This window comes from Panicum virgatum, chromosome 8K (genome assembly GCF_016808335.1).
Source record: "Panicum virgatum strain AP13 chromosome 8K, P.virgatum_v5, whole genome shotgun sequence".
In the NCBI taxonomy this organism is placed as follows: domain Eukaryota; kingdom Viridiplantae; phylum Streptophyta; class Magnoliopsida; order Poales; family Poaceae; genus Panicum; species Panicum virgatum.
Window position 1 is genome coordinate 43,114,182 of NC_053143.1, and position 21,407 is coordinate 43,135,588.

The 21,407-nt window shown below is 53.0% G+C and overlaps 1 protein-coding gene and 1 pseudogene across 2 annotated transcripts; one reads left to right on the forward strand and one right to left on the reverse strand.

Moving 5' to 3' along the window:
* The first annotated feature begins 629 nt into the window (after positions 1-629).
* On the forward strand, positions 630-17,014 carry LOC120644774 (beta-carotene isomerase D27, chloroplastic-like). Of its 2 annotated transcripts, XM_039921482.1 has the most exons (7): positions 631-1,193; positions 2,400-2,539; positions 2,721-2,813; positions 3,084-3,145; positions 3,685-3,791; positions 16,122-16,211; positions 16,295-16,578. In XM_039921482.1, exons 1-7 carry the CDS (start codon positions 878-880, stop codon positions 16,333-16,335), a joined length of 849 nt encoding a protein of 282 aa, XP_039777416.1. In that variant the 5' UTR covers positions 631-877; the 3' UTR covers positions 16,336-16,578. The 2 variants fall into 2 exon arrangements, with proteins under 2 accessions (XP_039777415.1, XP_039777416.1); XM_039921481.1 differs by having other exon boundaries at positions 630-1,193; positions 16,122-17,014.
* Positions 17,015-18,386: 1,372 nt separating this feature from the next.
* On the reverse strand, positions 18,387-20,957 carry LOC120644773 (annotated as a pseudogene).
* Positions 20,958-21,407: the final 450 nt, after the last annotated feature.

The following is a 21,407-nucleotide window of genomic DNA, read 5'->3' on the forward strand; positions in this document are numbered from 1 at the left end:
AAAATAAATCCTATTAACCCGACCTTATCCACATCCACATCTTTGTACAATGTATAGAAGACTTGTACATTATTCGTTACGTGTTTTATTGAAAACCTACATGTGGCAAGCGAGACCCTTCTGCTCCCTCCATTCCAAATTATAATTTGTTTGACTTTTTAACCATAAGTTTAACTGTTCGTCTTATTCAAAAATTTAGGTAAAATATCACCTCTTTTGTTGTGTCTTGCTTTATTATTAATACAAATTCTTCAAAAATAACTTAAATTTGACTAGATTTGCATAAAATTTTTGAATAAAACAGGTGGTCAAAAAAGAGTCAAACAAATTATAATTTAGAACAGAAAGAGTAGTTAACATTGGTTGCTAGGTAAAAACCAGAGGTAAATTGAAAGAGATAGGTCTCTTGTCCATTCTTACCATCCCTTGTGATAAACGTATGACCTAGTACCATGATCCGGGAAATACCATGACCAACCTCGCTACATCCTCATGACGGGGAGATTTTTTCTTTTTAAAAAAAGAAGAAGCCAATCAAGCAGTGTGCTTGCATGATTCCGAGCCCACCACGGAGAAGATGCCGCCTCCTTGCGGTTTTGGGCACTTGCTTCCTTGTAGCTCGTCACCACAATTCGCAAGCTCTACGTTTCCAAAAACAAAAACAAAAACAAAAATTGCAAGCTGATGATGTGCCTCGCTCTCGATCCATATATAAAAGCCAAACCACAACGCCGGCCGGCCTATATTACAACACCTCCTGCTGCTAAGCATAAGCACCGTCTTCCTCTCGCTCTAGCTAGCCTCTCTCCGGCCTTACTCCTCGCTCTCTCGACGCGCACGAGAGGAAGAGCGAGAGAGACATCAGGAGGTCGTCGCCATGCTCCTTGCAGCTCATCACGCTCACGGCGCTGGCGTCCGGCCAGCGGCGGCGTCATCGCCACCCTCTCTGCCGAAGCAGCAACGGAGCCGCTGCGGCTACACGAGGAGGGAGCGTGGGCTTCCCGCCGTGCGCGCGGTCATGGCAGGGCCGCATCAGAACGTGGCGCCGCCACCGGCCAGCAGGAAGATGGTGGCGGCGCCGCCGTCACCGGTGAGGGAGACGACGACGACCACGACGACGACGGTGTACCGCGACAACTGGTTCGACAAGCTGGCCATCGGATACCTGTCCCGGAACCTTCAAGAAGCTTCGGGTAATCCTCGCGCCTAAGCATTCCCGCCATGGCGCTTCCATGGCTGCGACTGGATTTGCATGAACCAGCCATGCTTTTGGAGAACTGTTCATGTTTTTTCTGTTCTTGGATTCATCATTCATGTGTCTCTTTTGATGTGCTAGTATTTGGCCTGCTTGCTATCGACAGACGTACAGTAGTGTGACCTCCTATGCTTGCTAGCTAGTTTGCCCCTGTCTCTATTTTAGCAATGGTCGACGATGTTGTTGATCATGCAAGCGACTGCATGATGTGACGCTAAGGTCATATAGATTTCCTCCTCGACTTCAACGGACTAGTGCTGATGCCTACTTGAACCTCTTACAAACTTTTGTGTTGAATTTGCAAGTGCTTTTTTAAAAAGAAGGGATTTGTAAGTGCTTTTTTTTTTAAAAAAAAGAACGAATTTGCAAGTGTTAGTTTGTTGTGTTGCTAGGCCAAAAGTTAGATGCGAGAGGCTTCTTAAAATTTATCCAATTGGGAGCTACAATAAGGTACATGTATAGAAAATTGCAGCACATGAAAGGAAGTGCATCATCAGCGTACGTACCGGCAACTAAGAGAGGTCGAAACCGGCGATTCGCACAGGTGTGAGGTGCGCATTTCTAGGAATCTAGTAGTGGATGAATCTATCCTCAAGTTTGGGTTTTCCCCTCCAACCTTTTTTTCTCTCTTGGAGCAAAGATGCCCAAGAAAATGGTGTTCAGCCTCCAAAAGACATCACGCGTGCAGATTTTTTTCCCCTTCAGTAGAAATTAATCAACCACGCTTCCCCTCTTGTAAATCTACCTGTTTATAACAATTAAGCATCCTTTACATGCACGGTTACTACAATAACTGGAACAAGATTCTCTGATCACTAGAGTAAATTAAGGCCGTAGTAGATCCATGTACCTCCGCGCCTTATCATAAACCTCGACCATCGGATCTGAAACGGAGAGCCTAGATCGACTGCAACAGATCAGCACAGTGGCCGCCACGGTGTCCTCCACTGTTCTCCACAGTGCCCTCCGCCCCCTACCGGACCAAACCCCATGCCGGCCCTCTCAGTTTTCTCCTCTCTCCCAGCACTGCGCTGACAGGGGAAAAAGGCATGAAGAAAAGCATGGGAAAGTTTGTTAACCAATTTCCCCACAGTCTTGTGATTGATACTCCTACCAGCGTGGATTCAGTGGATGTGTTATGCAGGGCTGAAGAACGGAAAGGACGGCTATGAAGGCCTGATAGAGGCAGCCCTCGCCATCTCCGGGCTGTTCAAGGTTGATCAGCAGTGGCAGACTGTGGCCACCGCTCTCGAACGGGCGTTCCCCAGCTACATCCTCACAATGGCAAGTATTTTTATGCTCTGGAAAAAGTAATGTCCATTTTTGCAAATTAGATAAAGTCCTTTCAAAATGACAAGAAAAATAGGATTATATAGGCAGTTCAGGAATAGTATTCTTTGAATAGAAGGTAAATTTATTTAATTTTACCTTAGCTTGTATTGACAACGTTCATTATGTTGGGCAGATCAAAGTGATGATGCCGCCTTCAAGATTTTCCCGGGAGTACTTTGCGGCCTTCACCACCATATTCTTCCCTTGGCTCGTTGGACCATGTGAGGTATAACACATCTTTCTCCTCCATATTATAATTTATTTCAGGAATGACCAAGGAATAGCCTGAAACAGAGTATTCTTTAAGAGTTCATGCATGTTGAGCATCTAGTGCATATAGTAGTGGAAAATGTAGTCATGGATGCAACATTCTCCAATATGTTTTTTCTTTCTTTGTGTGTGTGTGTGTGTGTGTGTGTGTGTTCTTACGTATACGCGTCCCAGAAGTATTCATAAAGTTGTACGAGTAATCATTGTGTCACTGAACGAATGCAAGGTCAGGGAATCGGAAGTTGATGGAAAGAAAGAGAAGAATGTGGTCTACATCCCCAAATGCAGGTAAACCGTTCAACATCCAGATTCTTTGATTGCATGAATAAGCTAGATGCATAGTGAATTCATTGCATAAGTTTAATAGGTATAAATATATATTGTTCAAACAACTTCTGGGTGCCAAGACTTCATAGCTAGTATAAATTCTTAAGGTTTATCTAAACATGATTAGGATTGCCACGTTATGAATCTGTAGCGTAAATTAGCTCAGCATAAACTTTTTGCAATATGTCAATCTTTACTCAAGTAAAACCACTTGGAAAAGGTGTGAAAGAACTAAGGCTCAAATGCAACATGTACTGCCCATGTCGTAATTGTGGCGAACTGGGCAATCCTACTCATACTCCACAAACTAGCTATATAATAGGGATACATTTTGAATAAAAAAAAGTACAGGGTAGTGCGATATACAATTCCATCCATGCGACCACTCTTAAAAACAATCTAAAAACATAGTAAGGTGCAGGTATAACAAAAAAATGGTTAAGAACAGGATAGTGGTACAGGGTATTCCTGACCTTTTCTTCCTTATCTTACTCTGACAGATTTCTGGAAAGCACCAACTGTGTTGGGATGTGCACGAATCTATGCAAGATCCCATGCCAGACGTTCATCCAAGATTCACTCGGCACGGCTGTCTACATGTCTCCCAGTAAGTTCCATTTGTTCTTATCCATGAGAACGATAACCTGAGAGACCAATCTAAACATATCAATGAGTAAAACAGCATGAACACTTCGATTTTAGAATACAAGAAAAATAATCAAGTCCAGTCAATGAATAAAGTTCGGAAGAAATTAGTGGACTGGCAGTCAACCAATCATCATCTCAAATTCAGAAAATGTGTCAGGATTTTAATCTTAACTTCCTTTGGTCACTAGCCTAATTGTTTGATAGCTGAACATTACACTGACCGTGGCCAAACATAAGTGAACTCAGAATATGACCTTTCCACTAGTGCTGGTGAAAGTCTTTGTGTATGGACATCTCGTGTAAGACGTCCATAGCCACACAACTCTTCCTACTATCTCTGAAACGGAATCTTAATGCTGAAAGCAACGCATCAAGATTCTCAGTCATATGAAAAATACAGAAGTTTAGCTACTTAGCTTGATGTGTTAAATCTCATATCCTGCCAGTACACCTTCTGTATTGAGGCACTATGCCTTTTCTGGGCATGGAATCTGTTGTGGACTCATTTGTGGGCCGCACATATGAGAGAAGGAGGAAGAAAAATGTGTGAGAAGTGTTATGGGCTGATCTAGGCCCACGAGTACTGTAGCGCGTGCGTGAACAGTGCCGAATCCTATTTGATTAGGTTAATTTGGTTTATTAGGAAAGAGATAAGATAGATTGATTCGGTTAGGATATTGCTTAGGGGTCAAGTCAGTCGTCTCTATAAAAAAGACTATCTTGTATCAATGAAGAACAAGCAAGATTAGAACCAAATACTTCCCAGAGCCTCCAACGTGAGGGCGGGTAGCCTCTAATCCTGTTATCTACCATATCATCTGGTATCACGATCCTCCGATCCTGCGCCTCCAACCCCACCACCAACCCTAGCCGCCAAAACCCCTACACAAACCATCCCTGCGCCTCCAGCCATAGGCGCCAACCCCTCCCTGCGCACTGCCTCCGCTAAACCCTCAACCAGCCGCCGGATCAGAGACTTCCTCACCCGGCACCACCTCTGTCCGCCAAGGCCGACGCCTAGGTTCCGGCGAACATCAGCGCCAAGCTCGACAACCTCCTCCGCGCGGTCGAGCTCAACACCCATGAGATCAGCCAAGTCAAGAACCAGTATTCAGCACTGGACGTAGCCGTCAATCGGATCCAAACCCGAGTCCTGGAGAAGTTTCCCACAAACCAGTTCGAGGCCTCGGGATCTGACCCGCCATCCCCCCACCCATCGCCCGCGCACAAGCTCAAGTTCCCCGACTACTACGGCAAGGACGATCCGGCAATCTGGCTGCACAAATGCGAGCAGTGCTTCCAAGCCTATCGCACCCCGGAGGCGAACAAGACCTGGACGGCATCCTTCTACCTCCACGAGGCAGCCGCCCGATGGTACTTTCGGCTGGAGCGTAATCGCGGCGTTCCATCGTGGCCAGAGTTCGTTCAGGCCATCAACCATCGCTTCGGGCCGTCCATCCGCAGCAACCCCCTCGGCGAACTGGCCCCGCTCCGCCGGACGGGTACGGTCGACGACTTCATCGACCAGTTCCTCACCCAACTCGCCCGCTGCGACGACGTCTCCGAACGGCAGCAGACCAACCTGTTTATGGCCGGTTTGGGCGGCACACTGCAGATCGATGTGGAGATGCAGCACCCGGAGCACCTCGAGGACGCCATGAATCTCGCTCGGGCATACGAGCGGCGTTCGACTTCGATCGCCATGGAGTCGCGATCTACGTGGCGCCCTCCCCCCCGCCCGGGGTTCCAGATCATCGTCAGCAGCGGCGTCGCCGGCCTCCCCAGCGTCCGCGGCGGCCTCCCAGCATCGGACGGCGCCCTCTGCGTGTTAGCAGCTCAATTTTCACTCTCATTGAGCTGAGAGGATGACACTCAAGTTGGGGAAGTTTTCTGGGTTTTCTTCATTCACACTCACAATGCCATGCCATCCAACGGGAGGGGAGGCAACACATTTATACACAGCTGCAGGGCAGCCAACACTGAGGCATATTCTACTCCTAGTCTAAGATGCCAAATGAAAGGACTAACTGCTGTCCTATCTAGATGCTAAAGCAGTCCAAGATGCTGTCCTCTAGGGCAGCAATGGTGCTAGTGCATGCTGCAGAAAAATGAGATGCTGCAGCCCCACATGCTGCAGCCCCACACAGCCCCACAAAGACCACAAGTACAGAGACTTATTCCCTTCATTCTCCCCCTAAGTCTTGTGCATCGTCTTGTGGGAAGATTGGACCATCCCGGTCTTGGAGCAGAGCTCAAGGAACTTGATCCTCCCAAGGGGCTTGGTGAGCAGATCCGCAAGCTGATCCTTGGTGTTGATGTAGCTCGTCTTGATGGTTCCTTCCTCCAAGCAGCCTCGGATGAAGTGATACCTGATCCGGATGTGCTTGCTCCGTTCGTGGAAAACGGGGTTCTTCGCCAAGGCCAGAGCGGACTTGCTGTCCACCCTGAGCTCCACTGCTCCAGCGTCTCTGCCGAGTAGATCACCAAGTAGTCGAGCGAGCCAGAGCGCCTGAGTCGACGCGGTGGAAGCCGCTATGTACTCGGCCTCGCAGCTGGACAAGGCCACCACCTGCTGCTTGACCGACTGCCAGCTAACGAGGCACTCGCCGAGGAAGAAGAGGATCCCGCTCGTACTCTTGCTGGTGTCGATGTCGCCGGCGTGGTCGCTGTCGCTGTACCCAACGAAGTGTGCCGCCCCAGGGCACCTCGGGTAGTGGAGACCGTGGTCGAGAGTCCCCGCAACATAGCGGATGATCCTCTTCACGGCCTGCTGGTGCTCCGTCGTCGGTCGCTGCATGAACCGACTGACGTAGCCGATGGAGAACGCCAAGTCCGGCCGTGTGTGGGCGAGGTAGCAGAGGCTCCCCACAAGACGCCGGTACTGAGTAGCGTCCACCTCCTCCGCCGTGCTGTCACGGCTCAGCTTCAGCCTCTCCTCCATCGGAGTGAGAGCTGGGTTGCAGTCGGTGAGCCCAGCGAGCTCGACGACGCGCTTGGCGTAGGCGGTCTGTCGAAGTGTGATCCCGGAGTCGTCCTGGTGCACCTCGATCCCCAGGTAGAAGGAGAGAGGCCCCAGGTCGCTCATCTAGAAGGTGGCCTTCATCTCCTCCTTGAACGCCACCACCTCCGCATCCTTGGTGCCGGTGATCACCAAGTCGTCGACGTAGACACCCACCAGCAGGGCATTTCCGCCATTGCCCCGCCGGTAGATGGCCGCCTCGTGCGGGCTTTGCTCGAAGCCCATCCCCTTGAGCGTGGAGTCCAGCTTGGCGTTCCACGCCCTCGGGGCCTGCCGCAAGCCGTAGAGGGCCTTGCGCAGACGTAGCACCTTACCCTCCTTGCCGGGGATCGCAAACCCCGGCGGCTGGTGCACGTAGACCTCCTCCTTCAAGTCGCCGTTGAGAAACGCCGACTTGACGTCCATGTGATGGACACGCCAGCCCTCCTGGGCAGCTAGCGCAAGGAGTCGCACGGACTCCATCCGTGCCACGGGAGCGAAGGCATCGTCGAAGTCGACTCCCTCCTGCTGCACGAAACCTCGTGCCACCAGGCGAGCCTTGTGCTTGACGACGGTGCCGGCCTCATCCCTCTTCAGCTTGAACACCCACTTAAGGGTGATCGCGCGGTGACCGCAAGGGAGATCAGCAAGCTCCCAAGTGCGGTTCTTCTCAACCGCGTCCATCTCCGACTGCATCGCGGCACGCCATGCCGCGTGTCCCTCGGCCTCTGCAAAAGACCGAGGCTCGCCGTCGTCGCACGCGAGGTGCAACTGCGCCTCCAGGTCGTGAGGCACCAGTCCCGGCACCGGCTGATCGCCGAGAAGGTCCTCCATCGTACGGTACCGCAGCGGCTCACCGTCGTGGTACGCGTCGATGCGCTCCTCGTCGTGAGAGAGCGGAGTAGCGAACTCCACCGGGCTGTGAGCAGGTGCTGGAGTAGGCGTGCCCGGAGGAGTGGCTGTCGGTGCTGGAGTGCGCGGCGTCGCCGGCTGTGGTGGTACAGCTGAGGAACTCGGCGCAGCCGGAGTCGTAGCTGAAGGGCGTGGTGCCGCCGGTGTGGCGGGCGCCGGAGTCGGTGGAGGCTCGGGGACCGGGGTAGGCACGCTCGGCGAAGAAGAGCTGCCTACTCCCCCAGCTCCCTCGAAGTGGACGTACTCGACGGTGAAGTCGTCGTACGTCGGAGCCGAGCCGTCGTCCACCGCCTTGTCCCACGCCCATCCTCGCCCTTCGTCGAACACAACGTCGCGCGCCGTGCGCACACGCTGTCTCCGGGTCGAGAATGCGGTAGGCCTTCGAACCCGCCGCGTAGCCGATGAACACTCCCGGAGTGCTCCTGTCGTCGAGCTTGCCGATGTGGCCAAGCTCCTTGGCGAACGCGAGGCAGCCGAAGACCCGCAGGTGGGAGACCGCCGGCTTGCGCCCATGCCAAGCCTCATACGGCGTCATGCCGTCGAGTGCCTTGGTGGGCGAGCGGTTGAGGATGTAGACGGCCGTCACCACCGCCTCTCCCCAGAAGACAGTCGGCATCCCCCTCTGCTTGAGGAGGGCCCGGGCCATCCCCACAACCGTCTGGTTGCGCCGCTCGACGACGCCGTTCTGCTGCGGGCTGTACGGCGCGGAGTAGTGGCGCTGGATGCCCTCATCCGCGCAGTACGCCGCGAACTCGGCCGCCGTGAACTCGCCGCCATTGTCGGTGCGCAGCACGCGCAACTTGCGGCCGCTCTCCGCCTCCGCAGCAGCCTGAGCACGCCTGATGGCGTCCGCAGCCTCTCCCTTGCTGCCGAGGATCATCACCCACATGAAGCGGGAGAGGTCATCGACGAGCAGCAGGAAGTAGCGCCGTCCTCCTGGTGTGACCGGTGTCACCGGGCCACACAAGTCCTCGTGTACGAGCTCGAGCCGCTCCTTGGCTCGGAAGCTCGCCTGCTGGGGGAAGGAGTGCCGCCTCTGCTTCGTCAGCACGCAGACGTCGCAGAGCTGCTCCACGTGGTCGAGGCACGGGAGGCCTCGCACCATCTCCTTGGCGCCGAGCCGCTTCAGGGCCTCAAAGTGGAGGTGCCCAAAGCGCTCGTGCCACTGCCATGCCTCGTCGTCCCTGCGAGCTGCAAGACAAAGAGGCTGGGCCACCCCGACATGGAGGATGTAGAGGCGGTTCTTCCCTCGAACCACCCTGGCGAGAAGCTGGCGACGGTGGTCCCAGATGCGGAGGACCCCGCTGTCGATCACCACGCGGGAGCCGCTCTCATCGAGCTGCCCAAGGCTGATGATGGAGTTCCGCAGCGCCGGGATGTAGTAGACTCCGGTAAGCATCCGGTGCTCTCCGGACTTGGCGGTGAAGATCACGGAGCCCACGCCCTTGATCTCCACGGCGGAGGAGTCCCCGAACCTGACGGAGCCACCTACGTCGACGTCCAGGTCGGAGAAGAACTCCCGCCGCCCGGTCATGTGGTGCGTGGCGCCGGAGTCGAGGTACCAGCCATCGACCCTGTCGTCGTCGGAGCCGTTGCCGAGGAGAACTCGGGCACGCGGCTCGTCGAGGTGGAGTAGAGCGGTGACAGGCGGTGCCGCCGGCTGCGGCTCCATGTCCCCGTGGAGTAGGAACAGAGCCGGCTCGTCATCCGGCTGGGCCTCCGCGACGTGGGCTTGGCCCCACGCCTCCGCTGCGGGCAGTCCCTGGCCCAGTGGCCGGGCCTGCCACAGTTGTGGCAGGCGTCGTCTCGTGCCGCCTTGGGCCTGTCAGCGGCGCCGCTCTGAGCATCTCCGCGGGCGCCACCCTCGGCGCGCCCTCGTGCCCCGGCTTGGGCACCTCCGCGCCCCTTTCGCGGCTTGCCGCGCTTGCGGCCACCAGTCGAGGAAGAGGGCTCCCCCCTCCTCCTGTCACCGCGCCGAGCCTCCCACTGCTCCTGAGTGAGGTGGAGCTTCCCACCGATGGAGATGCCTCCCGAGGGAGGCTGTGGCTCGTCGCTATCGACGACCTTGAGGCGACCTATCGCCTCCTCGATCGTCATGGTGGAGAGGTCTAGCAGAGACTCGATCGAGCGAGCGGTCTGCCTGTACCTCTCGGGGACGCAGCGGAAGAGCTTCTCGACGGCTCTCTCCTCGTCGTAGGTGTCGTCGCCGAACTGCACCACCTTCTGCAGTAGAGTGTTGAGACGGAGGGCGAAGTCATCAACATCCTCACCTGGCTTGAAGGCCAGGTTCTCCCACTCCTTGCGAAGTGCCTGGAGAGTGGTCTTACGGGCGCGGTCGCTGCCGATACGTGCCGCAGCGATGGAGTCCCAGGCCTCCTTGGCAGTTCGCTTCTTGGAAAGCGTGAACTGCATCTCGGGCGGGGCTGCTGCGATGAGAGCATCCAGCGCCCGTCGATCCTCATCGTAGTCGACGTCGCCGTACCGGACTGCCTCCCACATATGCCGCACCTGGAGCTTCACCTCCATGACTGCGGCCCACTCGACGTAGTTGGTCTTGGTGAGGGTGGGCCACCCACCACCGGGACCGACGTCCCTGACCACCGCCTGGAGGCCGTGGTAGCCGGGGGCGCCGCCGCGCGCACCCCAGCCAGGAGCTCCGCCACCGCCCTGCGCGCCGCCGCCAAGGGCGCAGCCGCCGCCAGGGGCGCCGCCTCCGCCGCCGGGCGCGCGGCCCCCTGGGCCGTCGCCGGGCGCGCCGCCCCCTGGGCCGTCGCCGGTCGCGCGGGCCCCTGGACCGTCGCCGGGCGCGCCGCCATCTAGGCCGCCGCCGGGCGCGCGGGCCCCTGGACCGCGCGCCGGGGTGGACTGCTGCCCACCGCGCGGTCCTCTCCCGCGCTCTCTCCCTCTCCAACTCCTCAAGGTCCTCGTCGGCGGTGGCGTCGCCGGCGATGGAGCCGCTGAGGCTGCCGCGCAAGGTCTCAACCTCGACCTCCGCCGCACGCGCTGCATCCTCCGCCGCCTCTGCTTCCACCTCCGCCCTGGCCGCCGCCAGCTCCGCTGCAGCCAGCCTGGCCGCCCTCGCCGCTGCTGCAGCGGCTTGTGCCGTCGCTCGCCTGCGCTCCTCTGCCGCGGCGAGCTCGGCATCTCGCTGACGCCGTGCGCTCGAGGCGACCGAGCGCTGAGACGGTGCGTCGGACATGGCGCGCCTCCAGGGGGCTGCTGCGTGGAGAAGACGCAGCCTTAGACGAGCTGCCGCTCGTCTGCTCGGGTGAGGAAGGTGGAGTAGAGGGTGCAGCAGGTGCTGCTGCGCTAGCCGCTGCTGCTGCGCTAACTGCCGCTGCTGCTGCGCTAGCTGCTGCTGTGCTAGCTGCTGCTTGGGAGGGAGAAGTGCAGGAAATGTCTAACCTACAGGAAAGTACGGCTCGGATACCAGATGTTAGCAGCTCAATTTTCACTCTCATTGAGCTGAGAGGATGACACTCAAGTTGGGGAAGTTTTCTGGGTTTTCTTCATTCACACTCATAATGCCATGCCATCCAACGGGAGGGGAGGCAACACATTTATACACAGCTGCAGGGCAGCCAACACTGAGGCATATTCTACTCCTAGTCTAAGATGCCAAATGAAAGGACTACTCCTAGTCTAAGATGCCAAATGAAAGGACTAACTGCTGTCCTATCTAGATGCTAAAGCAGTCCAAGATGCTGTCCTCTAGGGCAGCAATGGTGCTAGTGCATGCTGCAGAAAAATGAGATGCTGCAGCCCCACACAGCCCCACAAAGACCACAAGTACAGAGACTTATTCCCTTCACTGCGTCCTCGGCCGTCCCTCCACCGCCGCCAGATCCTTCGCCAGCAGCCCCGCCGTTTACACGCTTCCGGCGGCTGTCCGCAGAGGAGATGGACGATCGCCGCACCCGCGGCCTGTGCTTCAACTGCCCCGAGAAGTTCGCTCCCGGGCACAACAAGGTGTGCAAGGGCAAGGGGGTCTACACCATCGAGATATCCGAAGACTTCCCCCTAGAAGACGACGCCTCCGACAACGACTCCGAGCCGGCCGTCGAGGTGTCCATGTGCGCCATGACAGGCCTCGGTAGCACCGACACTTTCCTCCTCGAGACCGACATCGCGGGCGTCCCCATCAACGCCCTGGTCGACTCGGGATCCACACACACCTTCATGGCGTCATCCACAGCAGACCGTCTGGGCTTATCTCCAGAGCCCTTGAGTGGCGTCCACGTCAAAGTAGCCAACGGCGAGAGGCTGCAGTCATCCGGGGTTTGCCGTGCGGTCTGCGTCATCATCGGCGGCAAACCCTTCAACATTGACGTCTTCGTCATCCCACTGGAGGGCTACGAGCTGGTCTTGGGGTACCGTTGGCTGCGCTCCCTCGGCTCCTTCAACTGGGACTGCGCGCGCCAGCGCCTATCCTTCTGGAACGGCGGCCGACGGGTGCGCCTCGTGGGCAAGGGCGCTCCTTCTAGACCGCGCCTTGCTGCGGCCGTGGCGGCGATCGACTACCTCCAGCTCCTCCTCGACTCGTTCGCCGACCTCTTCGAGCCGCCGACAACTCTCCCACCGAGCCGCAGCTTCGACCACCACATTCACCTGCTGCCCGGGACGGCTCCAGTGGCGGTTCGACCGTACAGATACCCCCAGCTGCTGAAGGACGAGATCGAGCGCCAATGCGCAGACATGCTGCGACAAGGCATCATACGCCCCAGCACGTCCGCGTTCTCCTCCCCGGTCTTGCTGGTGCGCAAGAAGGACGGGACATGGCGATTCTGCGTCGACTACCGCGCCCTCAATACCGTCACCGTCCGCGACATGTTCCCCATCCCTATCGTCGACGAACTCTTGGACGAGCTCCGCGGCGCCATATTCTTCACCAAGCTCGACCTGAGTAGCGGCTACCACCAGGTCCGGATGTTCGCCGCCGACATCGACAAAACGGCATTCCGGACCCATCATGGCCACTTCGAGTTCTTGGTGATGCCCTTCGGCTTCACAAACGCGCCGTCCACATTCCAGGCGCTCATGAATGAGGTACTGCGCCCTTTTCTCCGTCGCTTCGTTCTTGTCTTCTTCGACGACATCCTCATCTACAGCAAGATATGGAGCGAGCATCTGCAACACGTCCGTGCCGTCTTCGACACCCTCCGGGCGCACGGGCTGGTGTTGAAGCGGTCTAAGTGCTCTTTCGGCGAGAAGAGCATGGCTTATCTGGGCCACATCGTCACCGGCGATGGCGTGGCCACGGATCAGTCCAAGGTAGCGGCTGTTCAGGCCTGGCCGCTGACTAGGACACTGCGGGCGCTTCGGGGCTTCCTCGGCCTCACAGGCTACTACCGGAAGTTCATCAGCAACTACGGCGTCATCGCGGCGCCCCTCACCAGCCTCCTCAAGGAGGATTTCTGCTGGACGCAGGAAGCAACGGACGCTTTACGCGCCCTCCAGCACACCCTCACCACAGGACCCGTGCTACAGCTTCCTAACTTCGACAAGCCGTTTATCGTCGACTGCGACGCCTCCGGCTCGGGCTTCGGGGCCTTGCTACATCAGCTTGACGGCCCCATCGCGTTCTACAGCAAGACGGTCGCGCCCCGTCACATGAAGCTGGCGGCCTACGAACGCGAACTAATCGGTCTTGTGCAAGCGGTGCGTCACTGGAGACCGTACCTGTGGACGCGCCCATTCATCGTCCGGACCGACCACTGCAGCCTCAAGCATCTCCTGGACCAGCGGCTATCCACGATCCCTCTACACACGTGGGTCAGCAAGCTCTTCGGGTACTCCTTCACGGTGGAGTACCGGCCGGGGCGCCAGAACGTCATCGCCAATGCTCTCTCCCGGCGCGAAGAGGATCAGTGCGCCATCAACGCCTTGGCGCTGTCACGACCAGAGTTTGAGCTCTTTGACGAGCTCAAGCAGGAGGTGGCGTCCCTCCCCTCCTTCAACGCCAAGCGCAAGGAGATCGCCGACGGCTTGGCCGGAGCAGCCTGGACAGAGCTGGACGGACTGGTGCTCCACAAGGGACGCATCTTCGTCCCCGACGACTCATCCTTGTGGCCGGTTCTTCTTCAGCATGCACACGGGACCGGCCACGAAGGGGCCCAGAAGACACTGCATCGCCTGCGGACATCCTTCTACAGCCCACACGCGTCCAGACTCGTCACCGACTACGTCCGCAGCTGCGTTGTCTGCCAGCGCAGCAAGACAGAGCATCTTCACCCAGCGGGCCTGCTGCAACCGCTGGAGTTGCCAAGCTCGGTCTGGGCAGATATTGCCATGGACTTCGTGGAGAGTTTTCCCAGGATCGGCGGCAAGACGGTGGTGCTCACTGTCGTCGATCGTTTCTCCAAGTACGCCCACTTCATCGCACTGGGGCACCCCTACACGGCGATCTCCGTCGCCCAGGCCTTCTTCGACAACATCGTGAAGCTCCATGGATTGTCGTGTTCCATCGTGAGCGATCGCGACCCCGTTTTCACCAGCAAGTTTTGGACGGAACTCTTCTCCCTCGCCGGTGTCAAGCTGCGCCTCAGCTCTGCCTTCCACCCTCAGACGGATGGGCAGTCTGAGGTCACGAACAGAATCTTGGGCGTCTATCTACGGTGCCTCGCTGGTGATCGACCACGGCAATGGTTGCGGTGGCTGCCATGGGCCGAGTATTGCTACAACACCAGCTACCAGACTGCGCTTAAGACCACGTCATTTGAGGTGGTCTACGGGCGTTCTCCACCGACTTTGGCATCTTACAGGCCAGGTTTGGCGCGGGTGGTGGCCCTGGACCGCCAGCTCTATGAGCGTGACGTCTTCCTCACCGACATTCGTGATCGCCTTCACCAAGCCCAAGACATCATGAAGGAGACGGCTGACCGCTCTCGCCGTTTCGTGGAGTTTGCTATCAGAGATTGGGTATGGTTACGCCTCAACCATCGGGCTGCGGCGGGCATTACATCCAATGCGGCTGCCAAGCTGGCACACAAGTTCTATGGTCCCTTTCAGGTTGTGGAGCGCATTGGGGACGTCGCCTACCGTCTACAGCTTCCAGCTTCAGCCCGCATCCACAACGTCTTCCATGTGATCTTCCTCAAGAAGCATGTGGGCGATCCTCCTGTTGCACCAGTACCCCTACCGCCGATCGACCACGGTCGGGCTGTCCCTACTCCTCAGAAGGTGCTGCGCGCAAGGCTCAACCGTGGCGTGTGGGAGCTTTCGGTGCAGTGGCTCGGCCTTCCAGCGGCCGACACGACCTGGGAGCCCTTGGAGTCGTTCAAGGAGCGCTATCCATCATTCCAGCTCGAGGACGAGCTATTTCGAAAGAAGGGCGGAAGTGTTGTGGACTCATTTGTGGGCCGCACATATGAGAGAAGGAGGAAGAAAAATGTGTGAGAAGTGTTATGGGCCGATCTAGGCCCACGAGTACTGTAGCGCGTGCGTGAACAGTGCCGAATCCTATTTGATTAGGTTAATTTGGTTTATTAGGAAAGAGATAAGATAGATTGATTCGGTTAGGATATTGCTTAGGGGTCAAGTCAGTCGTCTCTATAAAAGAGACTATCTTGTATCAATGAAGGACAAGCAAGATTAGAACCAAATACTTCCCAGAGCCTCCAACATGAGGGCGGGTAGCCTCTAATCCTGTTATCTACCATATCAGAATCACAGGATACCATTTGGGGGACAGAAAAGATTGAAGTGGGACCAACATGTTTGCACGTTGTAGAGCAATTGCAATCAAGTTGTACAGAGAAAATGGGGTGCCTCCTACTTGTAATTCTTAGTGGGAAAACTGCAAATAACAGAAACAAGTTGATAGTAGTGTCTTTTCCAAACAATTCAGTGGCTACCAAGTACAGTACAAGCACCTTTACTTAACATTACAGAGCCAACATGTTTCAGTGATCAGAGCAATATGATTAAATCTTGCTTATGAGAAGCAATTATTGTGAGTGTTGACTCATTCTTGGAGAATTATTTCAACAACACCAATCATTGTTTTGGGGTCAAAAGATGTTGACATTTAATGACATCAGTACAGATAATTGGAGATCAATTTGTGTTGGAATTTGTTATGCCTCATTTTCTCCTGCCAAGTGGTTATCACTCGTATGTTAGCTTAATGGCAACGCTTATGGTCTGTGGGCTTATCTTCACTACTTTCTCCACTCTTATATATTGCAAATCAGTGTTCCAAACCTGACTAAAGTATTTTATTTCTGAATCCTAGAAAAACAAATTTATGTTAAGCAGTTATTTTTCTACTTAACTGGTCAAAATAGGACACTAGCTTATGTTCCGTTGCAAAAAAGCCCTATATTAGGGGCAACAGAATAGCATGTACTTATGTCTACTGTATTAATTACCTTTGTTCAGATTTTGAGGACATGAGCTGTGAAATGATCTTCGGACAGCAACCTCCTGAAGATGACCCAGCACTAAAGCAACCCTGCTTCCGTACAAAATGTAAGCCTGTACTGAAACATCTGAACAGATTTAATCAAATTTCCAATTAAAGCACTCATACCCTTTTCTTCCTGTATATGCAGGTATTGCAAAGCAGAATCGTCAAGTGAATTGCTCTATTTAACTTGAGAGGAAATGTAAATTATTAGACTAAATATCAGTAAAATGCCCAAAGTTCCATGCATTCGTGTTATTTCCTTAGGACGCAGCATCAGGTTCACACAAAGATTCTTTTTACTCGCGATAACAGCAGAAGGCAATTCTAGTATACATTAAATTGTTAGGAAAGTGGTTGTATGGTTGTTCCAGAGAAATTGAAGAGGGAATACAGGACATACTTTTGGAAAATACAAAGCATTTTAGTGCATCCTACATAAGTTTCAAGAGGAACCTGAGATAAAATTGAAGAAGTTGGAAGAAAGGAATTATTCATACCAGAAATTTTCATGTTAATTGAATATGGTCAAACTAGTTAACAAGAAAAGGACTTGGTGGACAAACTATAAGCATGGAATTAACAATCATTTGGTGGAGCGTGTTGTATATCTATCAGGTTTAAGCCAACTCTCATCTGCGTTATGAATCAAGTTAATATGCAGATTCCTCTATCAAAGTTAAAAACTACAAGCCTACAACTGATAGATTGGTTCAAATTTAACTCTCACATTTCACAGCTGGTTTCAGATTTCCGGGCGCATGCGACAATTTCACCTAGTCCCCTCTTACAAATTGTGGTGCTTTTTTCATATCAGAGTTTCTTACAATGTATTGTTCGAGTGCAATACCGCAGGACGTTTTCTCAATAGCATGAAAAAATTGGAACATGTTGTACTTTCAACTGTAACAATATGGTGGATTCATAACTTTAAAAATCTTCTGGTACATTATAAAACCTCTATCTGATAGAGGTTAAGTTGTAATGCCGATTCGATATGTTATGTTAGAAGGAAATTTATTAGAATCTTCTCAAATTATGGACTATACTTCCAGAAAGACAGCCATGATCCTTGGAAAAAGAACAGGCCTTTCCACATCTTGATTCTAGAATTGGTGGTAAATAAATCATGAGGGGCTTGACTAAAAAAGACAAAAGGTCCTGCAACTTTAACATTATTACAGATGAAGAACACGTGGGGATGAGGGATCTAGCAGTCTGAAGATGCCACTTTCTGCAACCTTGAGCACTTACAGCATATATTGACATAAAAAATTCATAGAACACAAAAGAGTCTAGACAGGGATAACAATTAGCATTCAATTCCGACATTGATTTTGTGCACTCTGCTGGGTTTTGCCTACTGAGCTTTTTTGCATGATTTGCTTTGAAGCTGTTAACTTAGTTGATTTCACCACAAATTCGTAGTAGGTGCTGGTCAAATCTTCCTGGTAAATTTGCTAAGAGAAAGGGTTCTATTTTGAAGAAGAAAATATAAACTAGGCAATGATTGTCTGAGGGTGATTTAAGAGATGAAATAAGATAAACCCAATGTTTCTAACAATCCACGTTGCGATGGTATCCAACAAAAGGACTCTCTCTGATGGCATTTAGCAATTTTCCGAGCCTTTTGTGCGGTACCTGAATCAACAGAGACCATGATATATATATATATATATATATATATATATATATATATATATATATATATATATATATATATATATATATATTGTGGATTATCCATTGGAGAAGTAAATAGCAATAAAATGAACAATCAGCATAATGCGCAACATAAGCCTCAAAATTTTCAACCTTCTTGATTTGTATTTGAACATGCAATACTTTAATAATTATAAGTTTAAAACATGCCATTAAGCCCTAATAACAGTCTTCAATAAGACTAGCTCCAGAAATCTCCGCAATCCCCATAACATCAGTTCTCTTTGAGCATTATAGGGTTCGAGAAGAATTTGAATGGTCAATATTTACTTGGCCTAACCTAGATAAGAAAAGTAGGCTAGATGGAATAATAAATGTAAACTGAGCAAAAGAATATGCTTTATGGCATGGTTCAAGTTATTGGTGCAGCTGTGCAATCTGCTCCACTGAGATGGTGACCAGCACTGACTGTCAAATAGAATAACGATAGTAATTGTCTTTCATGCACAAATTGCACATAGTACAATACTGCATAGTGTTCATCCTTAGAAAAAGCAGTAATAAAGGGAACAAGATGAAAACATTTTAACGAACACAAATATTTATATTCCATCTATTTGACAAAGTATGGAAGCCCTAACTTATTCATTAGTTGCAATCACCTAATATTGAATTTGGCAGCACCCAAAGGATCTCTAGGTTTAGCATAACTGTCTAGATGCTTCATTAATTTACTTTTTCCTGCCCTCTAATCTCTTTAATTTTTCATTAAAAAGGTAATGTCAAATGTCATTCCTGGCCTAGCTGTAATGATCATCTTACCATTTACCCTTCATTTGATTTTTATCACGAAAATGTCCTTTTGTAATCCTGTCAGAGCCACAGCAAACTTTCCTAATCTCGCACATGAAATCCACTGTCAGTTCCGGACCCACATCATCAGTGACACAAGCTGGAAATTTTCAAGTTTGAAATGGCATGAGAGGACTTGTTCGTTAATATTAACACAATAGATGTTTATATGGAACAAAAAATTCCAACTGAACTTAATGTTAATTCGCATATAATCATACCTTCTAGCATATATTGCAATCTTTAGCCACCTTCAGTCCAGGTACAGCCTGGTCTTAAATCCAGTTCTCTTGACATCAACAGTCTCAAGACATCATCAGCATTGTCCCTTCTCCCAAGTGAAACATAAATATCAGCCAGCATCTTATAGTTAGCTTTGTTTTCTGGATCCAAGGACAAAAGATGCCTGGCTGCTGCTTCTCCAATCACCAAATTCCCCCATGAACGGGAACCACTTAACAATGTCCCCCACAATATAGGGTTGTTTGCGTGTTCAGAATGAGAATTCTGGATCAGGTGGTATGCATCAGTCAAGCGTCCAGTACGACAAAGCATATCAACAACACATGATATATGCTCAATATGAGGATCTAGACCATACTGCTCTTTCATGCACTTAAGAAAGCACATTCCCTCCTCAACAAGACCCGTGTTTTTACAGGCAGACAGCACAGCAACAAAAGTATAGTGATTTGGTTGTACTTCTGTTTCCTTCATCAACTCAAAAAGCTTGACAACATCTGCAGCAAGTCCATTCCATGCATAGACCTGCATCATAGAAGTCCAAGAAATTGCATCCTTGTCCATAATCCCAGTAAATGCACCGACTGAAAGACTAAGACTCCCGCACCGACCATACATGGACACAAGTGAATTAGCAATCGTCCGTTCATTCTGGAAACCCCTTTTGACAATCTGAGCATGTGCTTCCATCCCCTTCTTCAGTGAGGGGATCAGTGAGATCATCGGTAGGATCTCCAAGAATGTAACAGCATCCGGATCAATGCCCATCCTCTGCATTTCTATTGCAAACCAGATTGCCTTTTCCATTTGTCCAAGCTCTCCACAGCCTTTGATCAGGGCATTCCACGCAACCACGTCGCTTCTAACCTCTCCAGATCCATGAAGAAGACTTTCTGACAAACCTAACTGTCCGCACTTTGCATACATATATATCAGCATGGTCGACACAGAAGGATCTCTTTTGAATGCACTGCCATTACACAATACGTAGTTTTCTTCAATCCATTTCCCTTCTCTCCAGTTCCCCAACTCAGCGCAGGCCATAATCACGTTAAGCAAGATAGACCGTGTGACCAACACCTTCGAATGCAAAACCATCCAGTGGAAAAGCTTAACAGCATGACCCGGTTTCCCATTCCGAACAAGCCCACCAATCATCGAGCTCCAAGTAACAGAATCCTTCACCTCCATATGCCGAAACACCATCACCGCCTCGCTCAAAGAGCCCAACTCCGCATACATCTCCAGCAGAGCATTGGAGACGAAAAGGCTGCAGTGGAAACCAGACTTAACCACAACGCCATGCATCATGCCTCTGCCCCTCCAAGGACCGAAGCCGGCATAACCAGAGATCAAGCTCACGAGCGTCGCCTCCGTCGGCTGGGCTCCGTCCGCGGACCTCATCCTGGCGAACATCTCCACGGCCTCTCCCAGGCGGCCCGCGCGCGCGTACCCGCCGATCAGCGCGCTCCACGCCACGGCGTCCGGGCGCGGCACTCCGTCGAACACCCTCCGCGCGGCGCCCATGTCCCCGGCCTCGGCGTGCCTCCCGACCAGCGCCGTGGCCACCAGGAGGTCGGACGCGAGGCCGGCGGCCGCGGCTGCCGCCCCGACGCGGCGCCTGAGCTCGGGGTCCGGCGGGGCGCGCGCGCAGGCCGTGGCGGCGAGGTGGTACGTGTGGCGGTCGCGCGGGCAGCCGGGGGCATGGCGCGGAAGAGCAGCGCGGCCTCGCGCGGGAGGCCCAGGGCGAGGTAGGCCCGCAGCATGGCGTTGTAGAGGAGCGGCTTGGGCGGCGGCGCGGCGGGGGGTGAGAAGGAGGGCGCGGCGGCGGCGTCGAAGACCCCGCGCGCGGCATCGGGGTCGCCGAGGCGGGCGTAGCGGGCGACGAGGAGGGAGGCGAGGTAGCCGTTGGCGGCGAGGCCGGAGACGACGGCGAGCGCGTGGGGTCGGCGGGGGTCGGCGGCGGCGTGTGGGGAGGAGGTGATGGCGGCGGCGAGGGATTCCTTGAGGGCCTGGTACCGGTAGGTCACGGCGGGCATCTAGCTTCGGATTTTTTTTTCCTTTTCTCTTCTCTTTTTCTTTAAAAAAATAATCAGACTGCGTGTTTGAATTTGGGCGCGAAATGGCCTCTCGTCGTGGGGAGCAGAGGGGAAGGCCGAAGCAGAACGGCGAGAATGCGGCGGCGAACGGTCCTGATGATGGAACGACCCCAAGGAAATCATAAAAGCTAGAGAAATCATTTCTTTTCTAAAAATGGCCTCTTTGGGTTGAAAGAGAAAACGAGAGAGAAAAGAACATGAACGGTGTGCTATTATAGAGGCTTGTTTGGTAGGGTTCTGACTCTTTTAAATACGGCTCCAGCTCCGGCTCTTCTGGTGAAGCGGTTTTTTTGGTAGAGGTGAAGCCATTTTAAAAAACATTTGACAAAACAACTTCATCATATTTTTTATCAATAGATGAGGAAATCAAATGTCCAATATACCTTTAGCTATGGAAGAGTAATT